This window comes from Halichondria panicea, chromosome 17 (assembly GCF_963675165.1).
Source record: "Halichondria panicea chromosome 17, odHalPani1.1, whole genome shotgun sequence".
NCBI classification, from domain to species: domain Eukaryota; kingdom Metazoa; phylum Porifera; class Demospongiae; order Suberitida; family Halichondriidae; genus Halichondria; species Halichondria panicea.
In genome coordinates this window covers 3,603,130-3,617,545 of record NC_087393.1, presented here as the reverse complement: position 1 = coordinate 3,617,545, position 14,416 = coordinate 3,603,130, and the positions used below count along the sequence as shown (strand labels likewise).

At 43.1% G+C, this 14,416-nt stretch overlaps 3 protein-coding genes across 3 annotated transcripts; 1 reads left to right on the top strand and 2 right to left on the bottom strand.

Moving 5' to 3' along the window:
* Positions 1–138: 138 nt before the first annotated feature.
* On the top strand, positions 139–3,106 carry LOC135351334 (uncharacterized). Its single transcript, XM_064550316.1, has 2 exons — positions 139–419; positions 775–3,106. The coding sequence occupies exons 1-2, from the start codon at positions 331–333 to the stop codon at positions 2,990–2,992; spliced, it is 2,307 nt and encodes a 768-aa protein (XP_064406386.1). The 5' UTR covers positions 139–330; the 3' UTR covers positions 2,993–3,106.
* LOC135351335 (probable acyl-CoA dehydrogenase 6) lies at positions 3,030–11,099 on the bottom strand. Its single transcript, XM_064550317.1, has 7 exons — positions 10,939–11,099; positions 10,625–10,814; positions 7,040–7,196; positions 6,011–6,172; positions 4,884–5,201; positions 4,505–4,666; positions 3,030–3,370 (listed from the first exon to the last, which is right to left on the bottom strand). The coding sequence occupies exons 1-7, from the start codon at positions 10,995–10,997 to the stop codon at positions 3,132–3,134; spliced, it is 1,287 nt and encodes a 428-aa protein (XP_064406387.1). The 5' UTR covers positions 10,998–11,099; the 3' UTR covers positions 3,030–3,131.
* A 1,088-nt stretch (positions 11,100–12,187) lies between these two features.
* Positions 12,188–14,245, bottom strand: LOC135351338 (uncharacterized). The gene has a single exon (XM_064550321.1). It carries the CDS (start codon positions 13,490–13,492, stop codon positions 12,581–12,583), a length of 912 nt encoding a protein of 303 aa, XP_064406391.1. The 5' UTR covers positions 13,493–14,245; the 3' UTR covers positions 12,188–12,580.
* Positions 14,246–14,416: the final 171 nt, after the last annotated feature.

Below are 14,416 nucleotides of genomic sequence, written 5' to 3'. Positions count from 1 at the left end.
TGTGCTGTAGCAGACTTTGTCTTCTGTGGGTCAGTGTCCATCTTTTACACTCCCAAGTTCCACCTTTATATGACTATGAGCCCCTCCCACCTTCTGTGGATCTAGTCTCGCGGGCCATTTCTTTAAAAACTCCTAGATTCTTATTCTCTTTCCATCACTCATGACGATCATTGCATAATTCAGTAGGAAATAATAATAATATCAAAATGGAAATCTCACTCTTTATAGTGCTAGTGGCTAGCTTGCTGGGCCTGGGCATTGCTCCAGTGAAATCTCACAGCAAGGAGCCCCACCCCCTGGACGTCAAGTCTGAACAGACATGGAAAGGGCATGTCTCAAGCATGCAAAACACCTCAACTCACCCCACCACCCTCTGTGGACTGTCAGAACAAGCCCCAAGCTGATCTGCCTTTCTGCAGGTAGAGTCTAACTGTATTAATAGCTTAGATCTGGGATCTTGTCTGTTTCACTGACTTAATGTTTGCTAGTCTAGTGGATCCAGCTTTTTGAATCGTGTGATCCTGGTACTGTTGCATTGACCAATTCACTCCAAACAATTTAGATCTATAGCTTAATTGTGTGATGCTAGTACTGTTGAAATACCAATACTGCGCAATGTAAGGTAAGGTGGTGCTCGAATTTGGAAACAGTATTAGTCTACTAATATAGGCACGCGCGCTGTAGCTGACTACATCTACTGCAGTATACTGATTTGCTTTTCTTAATTTTATGCCATTTAGTTTTTTAAATCTTCCCCACTCACCATAATTATAGTACATCACTGTCCCCAATGGCAAGAGCTGTGGACCTTGTATCAAGACTAACCACACAGGAGCTGATTCAGCAAACCTCCTCCATTGCACCGGCTATATCTCGTTTCGGTATCAAAGATTACAACTGGCGTTCCAACTGTCTTCACGGGTGGGCAGAAAGCGGGGGGCATTTTACGAGTGATTTAAAGTGGACTGTATTTCCTGCACCTATTAACCTAGGAGCTACTTTCAACTCTGAGTTGATTAACAAGGTGGGGAAGGCGACAGCTGATGAGGGGAGGGCCCTGCACAACGAGATGCTAATGACATTTAATGGCTCGAGCACAGAGGCAGCTGGTTTGAACTGTTTCTCTCCAAATGTAAACTTGTTTCGAGATCCGCGTTGGGGAAGAGGTATGGAGACCTTTGGGGAAGATCCTTACTTGATCTCAGTAATTGGAAATGCGTATACCCGAGGGCTACAAGAAGGAGAAGACCCGAAGTACCTCAAAGTCGGAGCTTGCGCTAAGCATTTTTCAGTTCACAGTGGACCAGAGGAACTTCGATTAAAATTCAGTGCTAACGTATCTCTTCACGATCTTTACGATACTTATTTGCCAGCATTCAAGTCTCAAGTAATAGGAGCAAAAGTTTCACAGATGATGCCTGCATACAGTGGCCTAAGGTGTAAATACCAACCAGATGGGGCTCCGGATGCTGCAAACCCTTTCCTTCTCAAGACTGTCCTCAGAAATGAATTTGGAGCTCCTAATATATCGATTGTATCAGACAATGGCGGTGTAGCATTTGTCACTTCAGGTCATCACTACACCAAAGACAATACACACGGTGCTGCAGTGTGTATTAATGCTTCTACTGACTTAGACTTGGGGCATGATAGTATCTACCCAAAGTTTCTTGGGTCGGCACTCGATCAGAAATTGGTTGCCCTGGAATCTATCAAAGAAGCTGTAACTAGGAGTTTTTATCTGCGAATGCGTATTGGCGATTTCGACCCACCATCAATGGTTTCGTATCAGTCTATTGATAAGACCCATCTGGACACACCAATGAACCAAGAGCTAAATCTGGAAGCAGCCAGACAATCCATTGTCATGCTAAAGAATCTTGCGGGTGGTCTGCCACTTAGCATGGATACTCTCGGAAAAATTGCTGTGATTGGACCCAATGCAAATGCTACCGAAACACTCCTCTCCAATTACCAAGGGACAGCATCAAAAATTGTCAGTGTATTGGAGGGGATTAAAAATGCTGTAAGTGCTCAGAATAAGACCGTTGCTGTTAACTATGCTCCCGGCTGCTCCTCCACCAAGTGTGAAGACACATCTAAGTTTAACGATGCTCTTAAACTGGCCATGGGATCTGATGTAGTCATAGCAGTGATGGGTCTAGATGGATCAATAGAAGGAGAAGGTCGCGATCGTGTAAAAACAAACTGTAATGGGGCCCCAATCGATAATCTAGCTCTCCCAGGATGCCAGGAGCAGCTATTAGATCAACTATCCACACTACATATCCCCTTTGGCGTTATCCTTGTGCTCATCAATGGCGGACCAGTAACTTACACAAAGATATTCGATAACACTGCTGTAATTGGTGCTATTGAGGCCTTCTACCCTGGAGCCCTGGGAGGTACTGCTGTGGCAGATGTTTTGTTTGGTGCTTACAACCCGGGAGGTCGAATGCCGGTCACTGTTTATTCATCAGAGAAGGACTTACCCCTTGCAGTTGATTATAACATGCCTGGATCGATTGGTCGAACATATCGGTACTACAACGGAAAACCTTTAATTCCATTCGGCTACGGACTGTCTTTCACAGAGTTCAAATATTCCAACCTTGTGGTGACACCAGCTACTATTAAGGAGTGTGACTCAGTCAACGTGTCTGTATCGATTCAAAACACAGGGAACGTGATGGGCGATGAAGTGACTTTGGTATATCTCAAGCCTCCAAAAATATCCAACAAGACTTTTCCAAACATTGAACTAGTTGCATTTGACCGAGCTACGATAAAGGCGGGAATGACTCGTGTAGCGAGTTACAAGATCGACGCGTACATGTTATCACTGGTTGATCAAGATGGGATACGGTACATATTCCCTGGTACCTACACGTTCCAAGTGGATGAGCTGGATAAGAATTTCACGATCACTGGAAGTTCTGCAATACCAGTTAGCAAGTGCACATCAGCTAGCAAGTGCATGGCTTGCATGTGAGAATTGACCTTCTAATATTTAGAAACTATTATGATAATTCTGTTAGACTAAAAACAAAATTGTTTTTATATTCAAAATAATTATTGTTAAAAAAAACATGGAATTACTGACAAAGAGTACGTGTATACTGCTAGATGTTCTACTTGGGTAATGTTCCTTGTAGTTTACAGATGATAGAGAGCATGACCTCATCTGCCCCACCCCCGATAGACGTGAGCCGTGAGTCTCGCCACAATCGACTGACGTCCACCTCGTTAGTGTAGCCCATCCCACCCCAGTACTGGAGACAGCTGTCCGAGAGCTCGCGTCCAAGACGACCAACCTTGAGTTTACCCATAGAGGCCAACAGAGTGACATCGTGGCCTTGGACGAAGAAGCCTGTGTGTGTGTGTGTGTGTGTGTGTGTGTGTGTGCAGAGGAGTACGTGAATGATGTGTGTAAGTACATGTACGTACCCTCAACGCAGAATGTGTGCATAAAGGTGTTATAGTGAGAGGGAATTGCGAATTGATGTTGCGAGGAGAAACATTAGATGTACATTACAGCTGGTAATTTTCTTGGGGCAAAATATTCGTGGTTTTTCGTGGTTGAAGCTCTGACCACGAATATTTTACCCACGAATGAAGCGACCTTGCCTACCTTTACCTGCAGTGGAAGCAGCAACCACGTGTTCAGATAATTATGACAGCATGGGTAGAGTGACAAATAAATGATTAAATCTTGAAAATCCTTTCAGGCAACAGTTGATTTTATAACCACGAAGTGACTATAGCCTCGTTCCCAGGCGGCACTTCATCAGGGAAGTGGGCCTGGTATATCCACTGCTTGCGCATGCGCTAATCCACCCATCTGGGGGCTTTGGATAACATCGTATATGCTCAGTAAAACGATGATGTCACAACGAACAGAAGTAAATAGAAAGTTTGAATTGAAGGTTTCTAGCCCATCTGATGTATTCTGACAGCTATACCCTTAGCCTGCTATGTTAACAAAAGACTCACAGTCTGCAACAGTGTGGATGAAAATTGTCTGAACGGGGTGAAAGCTGACAAGAGCCTATATGGACAGGCCACGCCCATTTAACACTAACTTCGACTATACTACTGCTACTGACTCTATCAGAAAGAAAATAGCTGTAACAAACCTACAGCTTTGTCTCTAGCTAGCTATATAGCTCTGTGTATGACTTTTAATACTTCGTCAAGATATTTTCTCTGATAAATAAAATAACTTTGCGCATGCGCAAGCAGTCAGCAGCAGGCCTTCTCTTTAGGGGAGGCCAGTGAAGGAGGCTACGAAGTGACTAAATATTGCTCAACCACCAATGTTTTGCCCCCCGAAAAGTACCCGCTATACGGTATATAAAATTGTCACTTTAGCCAGCATACATGTACCTGTGTACGTACAATGGCAATTATCCTCAGATTAGGTGGTAGATAACAGATACGCGTACTCACATGTATAAGTGTGTACACGAGGCCTACATTGTACCGTAGATAAAATTGTACTTACCAATGGCTCTATAGAGTAGGGAACGCAACAGCTCCACCTCTGTTTGTAGCTCTGCCAGTCGGTAATGGATGACCTGGTTGTCAAGTAGGGGCCGACTAAATGCCTTCCTCTCACGACAGTACTCCGCGGTCTGCTCTATACATCGCTCAAACGGCACCAGGGCTGCAGTGAAGCATGGGAGACGAATAGAGGCATAAAAAATGTAAATAAAAACACTCCACAATAAAGGCATAAAAAATGTGAACATGTTCCCCCTACTGGGTATTTTCATGTCACCTCGATGAATTCTGTTGGTTGAATTGTTAATCGATATGCAGTTGCTTGCAAAGTAAGAAGAAAACTGAACATCTAAGGAAACCCTGCACACACCCTCACTCACATGCAGCAATGGCCCACATCCTCTCCTCCTGAAACTGCACCATCTGGTAAGTGAACCCTTTACCCTCCTCGCCTATCAAATTCTTACGGGGCACCACCACGTCCTCAAAGAACAGCTGTGCCGTATCCGAAGAAAAGTTGCCAATCTTGTCAATTTTCTTGGCTACCGAGACACCCTTGGTATCCATGGGAACACAGATAAGGGATTTGTTTTTGTGTGAAGGGCCATCGTTGGTGTTGGCAAGGAGACAGATCCAGTCAGCCTGGGTTCCACTCGTGATCCACATCTTACTGCCATTGATAACTAGGTCATCACTGTCTGAGGTATGTGGGGGAGGCATTGAATGTAGTTATGTATGAGAATTAATGTTAACTAAGGAACTACCGTATAGCGGGTATATCTTGAGGGTATAAATTTTCGCGGATGGACCTCTACAAAGGATTTCGCGGATTTTATTTTCGTGGTGTGAGTTCCAGCCTTTTGGTGCATGCGCACATCAACATGCAGCTGTACCTCCACACCGTTAGCCTCAAATTCAGGCCTAGCCTGTATAAAATAATAGAATCGGTGAGGTACTATGTCCTCCACCTGTAGCAGAACATTTGCCATGGTCAGGGGATACAGTAGACATTGTAGTGTTGTGTTCTGGACAATGACAATGAAACTATACTATGTATTACTATGTATTATGTTATATGATAGTGCAGCTCCTATATTTATTGAGCATGCGGAGTATTATGATCTTGCATCTTAAACACATGTTGAACTTAAAAGAGTAGTTTACTGTAGCTACTTATTCTCTCACAATCCTAGCTGTGCATAACGCTACAGACGTAGAGCAAGTTAGCTGGCTATACCGGCGTCCTTGTCTCTTGATTCCTTTTTTATTGTCGATAGGTGTGGTCAATAATATTAACACGCCTACTATTCATAAATTTTCGCGGTACAGGCTTAATCCGCGAATATTTATACCCTCGAAATATACCCGCTATACGATGAATCACACACACACATTGTGGGGGTAGGCATTGAATGTAGTTACGTATGAGAATGGTTACTATGTATATCTACAGTGTGATTTCAAAATCACACACACACGCGCGCACATATTCAATTCCCTCCCTCACCTTTCTTGGGTACAGCTGTGGTCTTGATGTTGGCCACATCGGAGCCTCCGCCTACCTCACTCACACCCAAACAGGCGAGGATGTCTCCGGAAATAGAGGGAGCAAGAAACTCTCTTTTAAGCTCGTCAGTGCCAAACCTGGCCAGAGCTGGAACCGCCATGTCTGTGTGTGTGTGTGCGTGTTGGGTGGGGCAAGGTATTATATAAAGGTAGTTGATCAGCATAATAATTTATTACATGCACACATAGTAACTAAAATATCACCACGTACACCAAAGGTATATAGGTCTCAGAAGATTTATAGTGGCCATATACCCCATGTGGGGTCTGTATCATAGCAACAGGAGGGGGGGGGTTAATTACCTCTTCCTTGCCTTGAGGGTGTACTGATTTTAAACTAGATCTACACAGCCAAAAAGAAGATGTTGACACTTGTTGGCAAGAGCAGAACAGATGGGTGGGGTCGCTAAAAACGATGAGGCTCACTGCTTGGACATGGTCAGTTAGTACGTAGAGCTATAAGCTTAGCACTGGTTACAAGCTATATGCAAGCTTGTCGTTTGTTTTCAATAGTTTTTGAGACTGTTAGCTAGTATCCAAGGTGAGGTAGATTAGGTAGCATTCATTCCAGTGGGTATATAACTACTTGTTGTCCACTACATTCAAATTTATGGCAATGCAAATCATCCTTGGTCTCGGGGCTTCACCCTCGTAGATTTACTGCCGATGTAGTGGACAATAAATATAACTTAGATTCTAAGCAGCAGAAACGACACATTTGCATGAAAACACTATATTAGCCTCATAATAAAAAAGCCGAGTAATCTTTTATCAATTAGTCAGGAGTCTATACCAAGGTGCGTGTGTAAACGAAAACATATACCTTAGCTAGGGTTTGAAACTGATTGCAGGGGCAACCTTAGCTAGGGATTAATGGACTTCCTGCTGTATGTACCTCAGCTAAAGTACGTATCACAATTAAGTGTCGTCTGGAAGGTATTACTACTTTGATAAACAATTCTCTACCTACCTGTGTGCACTCCTATCGCCATGGGGACCCCTCCACAGCGTATGTGACCCAACTCCTCAGCAATGGCCATTGAGTAGCTGTAGTCCAGTCCTAGGCCACCATACTTAGGATCTCTTGTGGGACCAAGGAAACCACCGTCACCTAGCTTCTTGAGCACCTGAAAGAGTAGTACATTGTACAGTTAAATGATTCCTCCAATACTGAGAAGAAGAGAAGCTAAGACAGTCAGAAAACTGCACACTACCTTCTAGTACGTATACAGTCATCCTACATGTAGCCAACTCTCTATTAAAGACACAGCTCAAGGTACGGATCGACATAGTAAACAAACTATACACACCCGGCCTGAATACGGATCTCCCATTTCCGGACTACTGTCATGGTCGCTTGTCCCATACATCAAATTCATCAAATTCTACATGAAATATTTAATGGCTAACGGATAGTGGGCGGGTCACTTCCGGGTATGATGTTATGGAGACTTAGACTCGAACCAGGCCGCTTCAAGCAGCCTGGATTCAAGGCTAATCTTATCCAACTACTTTTCATGACTGCAACTGCTGAGGAGTCATCCAATTTGCATGGCTAAAACGAATGTAGCTAAAACCAATGCTGATAGCCTTTCTCAAATGACTATAAAACAGATTGCTCATGTTTTTATGCTCATTGAGGCGAGCGAAGCAAGTCCCTACCCTAGTCTTCAACGTTGCAATTCTGTTTGTCTGTATGTATGTCATGGACCGGCACGATAATTTGGTTTTGACACCCATGATCTTTACCAACTTTTACGTGATTATTGCGCATACGCACAATAACCAGGCAATGCAAAGAGCTCTTGAGGAGATTGGGACATAGGCACGCTTGAAGCAGGTCGGAGCAGCTCAGATGGACACTCGTGAGGTCACACAGGCCACCTGCAACAGCTCACAGCAGCATAGACGGTTGTTTTTCATCAACAATTGTTCACTGCTTGCATACTGGATCCAGGAGCCGTACGTTTTATTATACATCAGCTCAGACGGGATACATGCAGAGATGCCTGCATCAGATCAGAGCAGCTCAGATGGGAACTCAGAAGGTCACAGGCACACTTTTAGCAGCTGACTTGCTAGAAATAGGTTTTTCATCAATAATTTATTGTTCTGCTTGTACTTGGGTTCACCAAATCAAGGTTATCCTATTAGGCTGTGCGCCCAGTTCTTTTGGCATAATGAGTTGGAATCATAGATCTATAACCCAGATACACAATTCGCGCATGCTCACCCCCACAATGTTGTACATTCTCCTAGTAAGTGCAATACACTACTTTGAACATGATAGCTGTGTAAGCTATAGCCTCGTTCCCGGCCTGACTTTTCTCTATTGTAATGCCTAACAGAGTCAAAAGACCTATTTGAATTTGTGTATCCCCTCTCCCCCCCCCCCCACACACATGCCCTATAAAGATACTAGGAGATCGGCTCCAAAAGTTTAAGGAAAAATTCCCAATAAACGACAATCTCCGAATTAGGGTTTGGTACCAATACGTCTGCTATTCGGAGAGTACACAGTACCAGCCCCGTCCCCACACCTACTTTACTTCGAAGGAAGAGGGCCTAGCTGGTATCAACCGTTGGTGCATGCGCTAACCATCCGTCGATATCTGGCGGCTATGGATAACAAGGTAAATGGTAAGTAAACAATGACGTCACAACAAACGGAAGTGGATTGAAGGAAGTAGATAGAAGTTTGAAGGTTCTAGTCCCATCTAATAGCATGTTGACAGTTATACCCTTAGCCTGCTATGTTAACAATCTGAACAGAGTGAAAGCTGACACTAACCTAGATGGACGGGCCACGCCCATCTAACACTAAGTCTACACGTAGACTCTGTCAGAAAGAAGCAACCAATCTACAGTAGACTAAACCCTGTCTGTAGCTAAACCTCTGTCTGTAGCTAACTAGCTCCGTGTATGACTTCAAATATTATGAGAGATACGAGAGGCCATAGTAAATAAGTACCGTATTTACTTGATTAAACGCCCTCCTTGAATAAACGCCCATCTCGTTTAAATGCCCAGGGTAAAAGCTCTGTCTTTGTCAATAAACGCCCATCTTAAATAATCGGCCATATATGGGGCGTGTCACTGTGGGCGGAGCTGAAATAGCACATGGAACCCAGTTGCAAGTATGGCAGCATAGAATAATAATACTTTTTATGATGCATCGATGGCAGAGAGAAAGATACCGACACAGAGGGCACTCCTATGACTTAAATTTAAGCTGAGACAGCAGCCCAAGAAGAGCACAATAACTGCTGCTGTGCAAGAGTTTTGGAGGAGACATAACAATAAACGCCCTATCCTGGATTAAACGCCCTCCTCGTTTAAACGCCCCCTCTAAAGACTTCGATCTGAAATAAACGCCCGGGCGTTTAATCAAGTAAATACAGTACATGTACAGTGTTAGCCTGCTTCACAGGCCTCCTCTTGAGTAGAAGGCCTCTTTGTCTGTATATTTATTCATTCATTTGAGGCTGTGTAACAAGCCAAAGTTGTACATGGACGTGGCCTGGCTAGCTAAGCTGATGGCCTATTTCAACACACAGTTCCATAATAACCACACGCAAAATATGCTTATTCTGTGCAACTCACTTATTATTTAAAGGTCTATACCTATTGTAGTAGTTATAACCAGTACGCTTACACGTTATAGCAAAAATATAAGACCTAAATCAGCACTTGGAAACTTATACACAATGTATGGAATGTCCCTTTTTACTGGGTGTGGTCAGTTATTAGAAAGTACTACGTGAGGCTCACAGAATAGGCGTGTCTGAAAGAGATTATGTCTCGAGGAAACTTAGTTTGAGCGAGTTACCCCGGCAAAAAGAATCGTTTCAAGGGCGAAAAGCGGATAGTTTTTGAGGCTTCACTATAGATGCAATGTAAAAGCATCACGTGCACCACTCCATTTCCAATCCCTCTTTTCCTGTATCTAATCATAGATAGAGTAGAGAGGGATTGGAAACAGAAGTGATTCACGTGATGTTTTACAATGAAGACCATCCGTGTATCTCTTCATAACTCCCGCAAAAGCCCAGGAAACTTATTGTGTCCAATGCATACATCTCACATAGCTACCCCCATTACTGAATCACTGATAGTAGGTATCTATAATCCTGATTGTCGTGAAGTAGCTAGAGATACACAGAGCGCTTTTTCATACTTGTGTTCCTATAGTACCTATGATATAGCTAAGGCTGTGTAACTACATGTGAATAGTGTCCTGTGTCCCAAATGGCCTAAGTATGAGATGAAAGTCGATGTTTAGCAGCAGAACTGCTCGTGGACTACTTTAATACAGAGAGCAAAACAAATCTCATTAATTATTCATGTTTAGCCCTCGTGTTAAAAAGTAAGCCTCGATTAAAACCGCGGGATACACGGATGGTACTTCGAGGGTACTTCTGTTTCCAATCCCTCTCTACTCTATCTACATAGATCATTATGATCTAATCAATCATCTAAGACCCCACTGGGACAAACAAGATAAGCCTAATTAGTCGAGATACATTACATTTGGCAATACGATTACTTATCTCACCTCATGGGCAGGGAACGCCTTAGCTGCCTCCCACTCGTCCACGTATGGGTTGATCTCCTTGTCGATGAGCTTACGCAGAGCATCCCTAATCTCCCGATGCTCCTTCGTGAAGATGGCCTCCTCTCTTGGACCACCATTAGTTCGAGTGGGCGGAGTCACAGAGAAGCAACGGACCAGAGAAGAGGAAGAGCTGTGACAAGAAGTTACAAAGTAGCAGCTAGGTATCTCTACAAGTACAAAGGCATGGCAATTTATAGAAACCAATGCAATGACTGTGTGTGATTTTATAGTAGTGTCACTGTGTGTATACTCACGGTTTCCAACTAGAGAGTAACCCCACTCTACCAGCTCTAGCTCTTAACAGGCTAGCCATGGATCGAAACCAGAGGAGGATCGAAACAAGATCACAAATAAACAATCTAGGTGGGAGGGGTTGGCATGGTAGATCTACAAAGTTCAGAGTGCATGCACGTACCTCGGACTACTTCTTCTAAAAGACACCCCCTTCTAAGGTTGTGGCCTCTGCCCATCCCTAGCCCTCCAGTGGTAGACATTACCAAAGGTGTGAATGATGCATGTTCTATTTCTCGTACTCTCTGTTCTTAGGATATTTTCTTTTCTCTTTTGTGTTTCTCATAGCAAGCTATTAGTGAGCCTTTGTTTGATGGGGCATGGGGATTGAACACTCTTACATCAAATAGGTCTTTTCAAGTCTGCCTCCCCATACCCCGTTTGCTGAGATGTCAAGACGAGCTCTTTCTTGAGTATTAGCTGTAGCATTCTGGAGTGTTTCTTCAGTAATTGGCTGCAGGTTCGGTTCTATGCGAACATCGTTGCATACTTCAGGACTCCAAGTTCATCGTTGCGTAGCCAGCTAGGGTGGACTACTCTTGAACAGCGTAGAGAAGAGCTAATGCTGGTACAAGCTAGTCCACCGCAGCATAATTAAAGATGCACCTAAGTACATGCAAGAACTTTTCACCAAGACTTCTAAACATAGACAAGCACAAGTGTCAACTCGTGGACAGGATAACTTCCACCTCCCAAGACTATCCACTAGGCACTCAGGAAAAGTTTCGAGCAATAAAGTACAACTCACTTCCTCAAGAGCTCAAGAGACAGTACCAGCGTTCACTTCAATGTCTGACTGCAACTAAACTAATAACTAAAACTCTATACTTTTTTTGATTTTTTTTGTTTTTGTTTGACAGGACCTGCATTAAAACCCACACTGTGGATGCAGCATTTCCTGCCCAAATCTATCTACGGACAACGGACAACACCAAAAACCAAAAACAAAGGATGTGACAGTTATAACATCAGAGATGGATAATGTGCGACACATCCTGCTTCCCACTAATAGAATAGAAACCATGCAGAAACAGGGACATGCCGCTAAATATTGTTCTATGCGTGAGCTTATATTAATCGCACCTGGTCGATCTACGATGATGTCTCTATCTTCTTCAGCGAGTAGTACAGTATGTCAAGACTCAATGATTGCATCACTACCATAGCAACCATAGTTGCTATGGTAGTGATGCAACATGCCGCATGCATAATACAGAGCACTGGATTGCTTTGATCTACCCACTCACTGGGTAACAAATACATGCACTGACCATGACGTCAATTAAGAGCGCTTAAAATTATACTCGGTGGTATATCTATAGCTCTTGATGTAGTTAAGCTGAATTTTTGATCAAAAATCGCTCTCTATAGCTGCTTCTTTTTTTTACCCATTATAGACGTACTTCACCCATCATGATTAAAATATTTTGTGATACTACATTGAAAAATGAGTTATTATAATCAAGTATCTGTTATAACTGTCATGCATGGCAGTGCACCCTAATTTTTGGAGTGAACATAATTATGCCTAAATTCAAATTGAAAAGACAACATACATTTTGTGCAGAAAACAACTATAATTATAAAAGGTATCAATTTTCACGTTCAATTTTCAAGTTCTTCAATATCTAGTAGAGTTGAGCTCCCTTCCACTGAGTGGTTAGGTACATATAGTGCCACTAGTTTCTTGTGGAATTCTTCAGCTTTGCTGACTGTGTCTAGTCGCCGTGACACTTGCTGTTTAACTATAGTAATCGCATTCTCAAGCCTCTTCAAGCTGCTTTTGAGTCCTTTAAGCTGAATTTTCTGATCAAAATTCAGGCTCTCTTCCATTCTTTTCGTGGCCAAAATTCTGTCTTGCTTCCATTTACGTTTGCTTTCCATCCACACCAACTTTTCTTTGAGCTCATACACTCTGTCCTTCTGAGTAACAGACATATCCATGTATTGTTTGGCGCTCGCTGCTTGCTTTGGATCCAAGTGTACGGTGTATCGGTCTGTGGAATATCTGTTTTCCTCCCAGCACCTTGGTGCTAAGAACTCTGGTGCAGGTGTCTCGTTTAAAGATGCCTTCTTTTTGCTGACATCGATCCCAAGCAGGTTGACGGTGATTCGTCGTCGTCGGAGCTCAGTGTTCACGACAAATATTTTGTCCTCCAACCTCTTCGAGCTGTTCTTGAGAGCCTTGAGCTGCATCTTTTCATCAAAAGTGAGGTGCCTGTCCTCCATGTCTTCGATTCTCTTCTCCTTTCCTTCTTGTTTTCTCTCCATCCATTTCATTTTGACCAGGAGCTCAGCAATCTTTTCCTTTTGAGAGAGGTACACTCGGTAATCGGCCTCCTGCTCTTCTTTGAGCTTTGTTTCAGAATCAGTGCATTTGTTGTGCTTTGTTAGGACCCCCTTCATCATCGATTTGAGAGACTTCTTTTTCTCTTTCTTCTCTACAGAATCCACCTCGTGAATCTCCTCGATGACAGTGACTTTGTTGCGATGAAACAGCTTGCTGCCACGACCCATTCTGTTTAAAGTAGCAGTTAATTAGTCTATAGATCAATAGTTTCAAAAGTTGAAGCTTCTTCTTACAGTCTCAATGGTTCTCTGAGAATGAAAAATGACTCTGTGTAGCTACTAGATACGCGTCTAAAAGTGGACGCGCATGCGCAGATGATCCCGCGGCGTGATTCTGAACTATGATGAAGGGGTCCTAACAAAGCACAACAAATGCCCTGACCCTGGAAACAAAGCTTCTAATGTAAAACCATACATGTAGATTGAAAACTCTTGAATCTATGCATAAACTAGTAGCCTCAAAAACGGAAAAAGCGGCGTACTTCTTAGTAACAAATTTGTGATAGTTGCATGTAGATCTTTGAGTTGGAACATTTCTAAGAGACCTTCACCGAAAATCGTTGGCTTTTTCTCTACCTAACTAATTTCCCTTTTTTCAATATAAGGCCTTTCCGCACTTATTACGATATCACCACTATAAACCCACTATTTATAGGTGGAAAGGGTTGTAAGTTATTCGATCTAGCACCATTTTAGAACTGAACAAATTTATTTACGTACAGTCTAGATCAGGCTTTGTTGTATTTGACCTCTGAGATTGGAAACACTGTGCCATATTGCACAGTTCAGATGGTGAGCTGTGCCACTATCTGGATACTGGCACAGTATGGCTGAAGTTACCTAAAGCCCACCTTCCACCCAGTAGTGGGTGCTTTTTGTACAACCTTAACCAGAGTGTTAGATGTAATGTGGGTGCTAATTAATTATATTATTGGTGCCGTGCTAATTAAATGCGGCACTTGTCAAACTCCCCCTCCCCTACAGGGATAGGTGGGGATTAGACTTTTAGAGTTTCCGGATACAGGTCTAATCTCACATAACCCCTGCATGTTATACTAGGGGCTACCAGGGGATTAACATGCCCAAAAGTAA